Source organism: Vigna unguiculata, chromosome 11, assembly GCF_004118075.2.
Source record: "Vigna unguiculata cultivar IT97K-499-35 chromosome 11, ASM411807v1, whole genome shotgun sequence".
Classification (NCBI taxonomy): Eukaryota; Viridiplantae; Streptophyta; class Magnoliopsida; order Fabales; family Fabaceae; genus Vigna; species Vigna unguiculata.
In genome coordinates this window covers 27078699-27085896 of record NC_040289.1, presented here as the reverse complement: position 1 = coordinate 27085896, position 7198 = coordinate 27078699, and the positions used below count along the sequence as shown (strand labels likewise).

Below are 7198 nucleotides of genomic sequence, written 5' to 3'. Positions count from 1 at the left end.
TTTCACATTACTCATAGATGCTTTCTCTATATTCTCTTGATGATTGTCGTTTTCGTTTGCCTGCCATTTCAACAAACACCAATTTAGTACCGTATGCACCTTGCCCTCAAAACTAGAATGAAATTGGAATCAGGATACACATAACACTAAAATTATTACCCACATCAAAAACAAAAAACAAGTAACCTCATTTCCTTCATCGGACCACGAACGTAGAAGGAACCACACGGAAAATCAAATTAAAATTAACCCTAAACCAAAAAATAGACGTTCCCAACAAATATCAATGTAAAACCCACCCATCAGGACAACTAAATATGAACACCAAAACGCACTTTGGAAAATATTACTCACCACCGACCAACTTTCCAATTACCGACCTAGATTATGCTGTCAATACCATCAACAATAAATGCTGCTCCTGCGATACCCACACCACTCAGTACTGAAAAAATGGGTCATTTCCACGAAAAAGGATAACGAACAGTACCCACCAACACTTTCCACTACTGCGTAAACCTACAACATCTTCACCAACACCACTAACGGGGAAATCACTAAGAAGATGGGGTTCAGGAAGAAAGGGGAAACTTATGGGGTTCAGGAAGAAGAAGGAGTGAGTAATTGTTCAAAGGAGGGGATGGGTTCTCCTACAACAACAAACCGCTCTCCAGTATAACCACGAACTCCTGCTTTCTCTGTCTCGCACTTTCTCTCTCTGTGCCTCCCGCTTTCATTCAAACACAGCCAAGCCAATGTGGAATTAGGCAAAATAAAAAAAGTTAAAATAAAATATCGTTGCCATATGGGGTTGTAAGAGAAATAGTCAATTTTTACATGTTAGTATATCGTTTTCCATTAACGAAATATGCTACACAAAAAACGAATTTGTTATTCTAAACATTTTTCCAGAACAGGGAGATCTTTACATGTTGAGAAGATGCCCTTCCACAAAATGTCTGCACTATATCTGTGTTAGTCTCCTGAACTGATAAATTTGTTATCCATTCGAGAAAAACGTGCAGATTGAAAATAAAAGAAAAAAAATACGGATTGAATTCTTGGCATATAAAACGTTGGAAGTTTATACGAATATAGTTAATTTGTGGGTCGAGATAAGCTTAAAATTTACTTTTAAAATTTACTTTTAATATGATATCAAAATTAAATTAAAGTATAATTTAATAAATTTTTTGACATTTTGTTTCGATCGATATCAGACCACTAAACTCACTTCTAACCTAAACAAAACAAAAGAATAATACAATTTGATTTTTTTCATTCTGTTTCTTATTCCTCTTTCTCGAGAGAAGGAAAGTTTTACGAGTTAAGAAGATGCCTATTGTACAAGAAATGTCTCCACTAATCTATGTTAATCTATGTTAGTCCCCTAAAGTAATGACTTCTATTGTCCATCCAAGCAAGAAGTTATACGATGGAAGATTTCTTCACTGCAAGGAATTGTGAGGCCACCCATGGGATCATCATATCCAAACTCTTCTTCAGCTTTACTCAACAAGTCTTGAAATGAAGGTTGGTTCAAGTATGTTATGGGAATCACAAAGCGCTTTTGTTTCTCTCCAACATACACCGCAAGATAGCCTTTTGGGACTTCTACAGAATTTGAAGCTGCTTGGCTAGCTTTGAATGATGCTCGTCGAATAGCAGGTAAACGGAAACCCATTTTTTGTGCTTGACTGAAGGAATTTGAACAATATCAAAACTTGAAAGAAGTAATCTAAGTGTTGATGCTTGAGGAATGCAGTGGTGTGTGTTGTTTGTGAAGACAAAGGATAGTGTATATAGCTTTTAAGATTCTGTGGGAAGGAAATCCAAACCCTTGAGAAGATTAATTAGTGTTAAAGGATGGAGGGTATGCACATGAGATATCACATGGTGTTGTCTTGAATCCCTGTATCAAGGATAATGTTGAATGGACTTGTGCAACTCCACCATATCAAACAATGACCAACATAAAGTCTCCACATGTAAATAAAAGAGACGTGCCAAAGTGAATCCTCGTTATTGTTCATTCATTAATCGGTATTCCATAATTTTATAGACATACTGTAAACCTGTTTTCTCACATTAATTATGTTGGATTACAGCTGCAATGCATTTTTTGTTTGATGAATTATAAAACAAGGGATAACGAAATATCATAGATCATTATATGTTGGCCCCATGATTCTTTCCTAACAGTTCTCTCACCTCTTTGATTAGCCAACGATCTCTTACAAATAATTTCTTTTATATATATATATATATATATATATATATATATATTATCGTCGATGAAAACATTTGGGACAACCAAAACCATTCATATCCTAAAACATTTTGTTGTTCAAAAACTTGAAGTTTGTTCACAGGTCATTTCTCACATTCCCTTCCTGAGTCTCAACACAAACAACAACGATGGGTTTTCGTTTAAATACATACTTAAGTTGTCTTTAATCCTTTTTTTTTTGTCTTAATAATCCATCAGTTGCCTAATTGGATAACAAAAAGGTTTTAGGCTTTTGTTCTGCACTTGGTATTCGAGGATTTCTTGAAGATATATAGGGTCGTTTTGTGCCTTTCTTTCCAACAATTTGATTAGAGCAGCTGAAGGGTTATCTGAAACAAACCTTTCTACTTGTTTCATCCAAAGGATCTTTTTTTACGACCGACAGTTTAAAATTAATTGCTTCTTGCTAGAGGAAGGTTATAAGTTATTAAAGGGATTAGGATTAGGAAGAGGGAGAGTGAGTTTAAGGTTGGAAAATGATTGTATTAAGAGGTTTTATCAGTGCGTGACCCTGGAATTTAACCTTTTGTACAAATTGTTCCTTTTTTGAAATTACTTTGTTTGCTGAAAAAGATATTGAGGCAGTAGCTACTTGGGGAGTGGAAAATCAACTTCAGAGCATGGCATATCAGTGTATCCCTTGTGTGAACTTATCATTGTACAATATTACCCTTGTTAACAATTCTTTACATAAAAAAGTTAGCCAAGGTTATGAATTATGAGTTATACAACACAATCTAAAGGCATCAGAACCATAAATGAATGAAAGAGAAAAGTAGCAAGGCACAAAAGTTAGAGAGACAGAAAATTGAATTGTATGAAGCAATTGTAAATCATTACAACGAGACAGAAGATTTGTGTGTATGCTCTATGGAATATGAATTTGTCATTTGAATGGTCATTCCCCTCTCGATATGAAGAAAGGGAGATCTCTAGATGTTGAGAAGACGTCTATGATACAAAATGTCTCCATTAATCTATGTTAGTGTACAAAGCATACTACTATTTCTCAATTGAAGCAACATGTTATATTTTGGAAGACATCTTCACTGCAAGGAATCGTTAGGCCACCAATGGGATGATCATATCCAAACTCTTCCGCAGTTTGACTCAACAAGTCTTGAAATTGAGGTTGATTCAAGTATGACACAGGGATTACAAACCGCTTCATTTTCTCTCCGACGTAGACTGCAAGATAGCCCTTTGGCACATCCCCTGCTTTTGAAGATGCTTGATTTGCTGCAAATAATGCCTTTCGGATACCATGTAAACGAAAACCCATTGTGTTGATTTAGAATGGCAATGTTTTAAGTAAAGTCTTGAGAACAGTAAGCTCTTGAGTTTTGAATGCTCTAGGATGTGAATGATTTGTGTTGATCGAAAATGGTTAGGCATGAATATATATAGAGAAATGGACATATAAGAAACCATTGGCTGCATGAATTATGGCAGGAGGGCTATTCAATTTAATAGGAGTAATTCGACCAAGTGAAAGACAGGGGCACTTGGTGTTGTCTTTAGAATTTCCTCATGAATGAACGTAACATGTTATAGTGGGGCCACGATTGTTATTGATGTTGTTTCTCTTTTTAAGACCATACAATTATTCTGAGCTTTCAAATGTGGTTGCTACCTATCATCTGATATTATTTGATGATACATCAGAGATATATATTTATAAATAGAACTGTCATCTCAAACATTTGAAAATCTGAAGCTTATCCACAATCTGATTAGCTTTATCGCAATGCACTGACGAACAATACGTTATATGAGGTGGCTAATTTGTCGATCATTATTGAGGAAGGTGAGCTATGCACTTCCACTGAGTTTGCTAATCCCTGAAAACGACTTCATGCGACCATACCATATGCGATGTTGTTTTCTTGAGTCATAGGTTGATTATTATGAAAGTCCTCAAAGACAACACCACATGCCATGTCTCTTATTTGGTCCCATGTCCCTCCTTCACCAATAATTCAAGTAACCATAACCTTTTATCTATATATATATTCACTAATTCAAGCATTTAGGATCAATACAAATCATTCACATCCCGAAAGCCTTCCAGATTCTCAAAACTTCTCTTTGAGCAGTTTTCTTCTCAATTCAATTGAACAATGGGTTTTCGCTTACCTGTTATCAGAAAGGCCTTATTTGCAGCAAATCAAGCATCTCCAAAAGCAATGGATGCACAAAAGGGTCATCTTGCAGTCTATGTCGGAGAGAAAATGAAGCGGTTTGTGATCCCTGTGTCATACTTGAATCAACCTTCATTCCAAGACTTGTTGAGTAAAGCAGAGGAAGAGTTTGGATATGATCATCCGATGGGTGGCCTCACAATTCCTTGCAGCGAAGATGTATTCCGAAGTATAACTTCTTGCTTGAATTGACCTTAAATCTCACACTTTAGGATACTTACATAGATTTGTACAGCCATTCTGCACAACACGCGTCTTCTGAACTTGTAAACATCTACCTTTCGGGAAAGGGCGCAAAGAAAAGTAATGACAAAATCGTTGTATACAATTTTTTTGTTGACCTAACTTGAATTCAACCACTCATGTAGTTCCTCTGCAGTTTCCTTTTTATTTCAAATCTTCACTTCTCTCTGTATGACTTTGGTTGGATTCTGTTTAAAAGCAATAAGAAGAAAATTCTATGCATAAATTTTATCAAGAAGTATACATATCATCATTTTGTGAATTTTATGAAGGTATATATTTTATCAAGAAACAAACGAAAAAAGCACGAGGTACTCCATGTTTTAGCCGGTGAAAATAAGATAGTGCTTTACATTAACATTTTTCTTTTACGAAGGCTTTCTCTTATATCACGAATGGCATGTCTCATTGTAATCCTATGTCTTCAGAAACTATGATCTTACAATCAAGAAGCATATGATTAAAGTTAACAAACCAATAATTGATGTGATGGTGTGGTTACTACGCAAATTAAAGAATTGATGCATCTTGGATTTACTTTGTTAGAAGATATGTGAATGGATGTTTTCCTTGGGGTGCTTACAGAAGGAACTAAGATTAAGCTTGAAATAAGAGCATGTGGTATATTTCTTGACTGATTATTAAACTTGAAATTCATGTGTAATGTCAAAACTCATAAATATAATGATCTATGATCTCTCCCTGTCAGTTACCTTCAGCTACATGTTACATTCCAGCTGGACTCGAATATAATGCGAAGAAAACATGATTTAAGCATGTTTACATTATAGAATATCAATCAATGCATTAATAACCCTAAGTTTCACTTTGACATGCCTCATTTGGTACAAGTGGAAGCTTCATATTAGCCATTGCTTGATAAGGTGGGTTTACACATAGCTACTCACCTTACAGAGTCATTGAGGACAACACCATGATGTCCATAATCCTTAACATTCATTAATTTTATCTTTGAATTTGGTAGAATCTTAAAAGCTGTATATATACACTACCCGTTGTCTTCTCAAACACATCTAAAAATGGGTTCCTATTTAGCATGTATTCCATGTTAGAAGACACTTAAATGGGCAGCTTCAATCTATAGTTAATGAGTTAGAAGTTTTGTCTGTTTTGTTAGTTGTAGAGTGCAAAGGTTTATTGAGTTACTAATGGTCATTAGTGTGTCATGTTTTGTAATAATTAGCAAAATTGAAGGCTTGAAGATGGAAAGCCAATATTGAATCTATAAAGTTCCCGTTATAGTTAGTGTATGAACAAATATTTGATATCAAAACTTGAGAACTCTAGTATTTTAGTGTTTGAGTGAAATGACCAACCTTACGAACACTGTGCCTCTACTTAGGTTGACAAAGAAAATTAGTTAACTCACCTTACCTTTTAAACACTCCGTCTTCTATCCTGATTTCTCCCTTTTGTTATTTCGTCCCGGTATACGTCCCTTTTTAGGGTCATATGTCTTGAAGTGATGTGCCTTACCAACGATTTGATTCGAGCAGCTGAACGGTTATCTGAAACTTTACCCTTCTACTTGTCTCATCCTTAGGATGTTTTCCTAAGACGGATAAAGTATAATTAATTGCTTGCTGCTACAAGAAGGCTATAAATTATTATAGGTACTAGGATTACTAAGGAAGGTTCCTATAATTTAGCCTTTTGGTACAAATTGTAGCTTTTATGAAATTACTTTATTTACTTAAAGAAAAAAGGTTCTGAAACTCCTTTTCATAGCTAATTTGACTTCCTTTGACTAAGAAAAGTTGGTGAAAGATGTTTCTAGTCTAAAGATTAAAGGTATTGGTCAAATCATGAACGAATCAGTGATATATTATTAGATTAAGCAAGGTAGTAATAGAAATAATCTTAGGTTGGGTCTTTTTTCGCTCCTCAAACTATGAGCAATTAATATCAGACATCACATAAAGTCTACGTGGGTGGGAGGATGTTGTGACCCTAGACGCATTAGACGGTGTAACCCAATTAATGTCTCTTTGAAAGAGTTTTGATGATAACAAAAATTCCAATTTCAACCCCTATGTTAGTCTCCTAAAGTGTGAAATTTGTTATCCATCAGATTAAAACTAAAACAGAAAATACGGAGTGCTTTAGTGATTGAATTCATGGCATATAATAAAAAAGAATGATATACTTTGATTTTGTCATTCGCTTTCTTTTCCCTCTTTCTCCAGAAAGGGACACTTATACAAGCTAAGAGAATGCCTATTGTACAAAATTTCTACTCTAATTTATGTCAGTCTCCTGAAGTGTGAGCTATATTGTCAATTCAATGAAGAAGTTATACGTTGGAAGACATCTTCGCTGCAAGGAATTGTGAGGCCACCCAATGGATGATCATATCCAAACTCTTCCTCAGCTTTACTCAACAGCTCTTGGAATAAAGGTTGGTTCCAGTATGATACAGGGATCACAAACCGCTTCATTTTCT

At 35.1% G+C, this 7198-nt stretch overlaps 1 protein-coding gene across 1 annotated transcript; it reads right to left on the bottom strand.

Moving 5' to 3' along the window:
• Positions 1-1215: 1215 nt before the first annotated feature.
• Positions 1216-2016, bottom strand: LOC114169744 (auxin-induced protein X15-like). Its single transcript, XM_028055029.1, has one exon. It carries the CDS (start codon positions 1682-1684, stop codon positions 1406-1408), a length of 279 nt encoding a protein of 92 aa, XP_027910830.1. The 5' UTR covers positions 1685-2016; the 3' UTR covers positions 1216-1405.
• Between the last annotated feature and the right edge of the window lie 5182 nt (positions 2017-7198).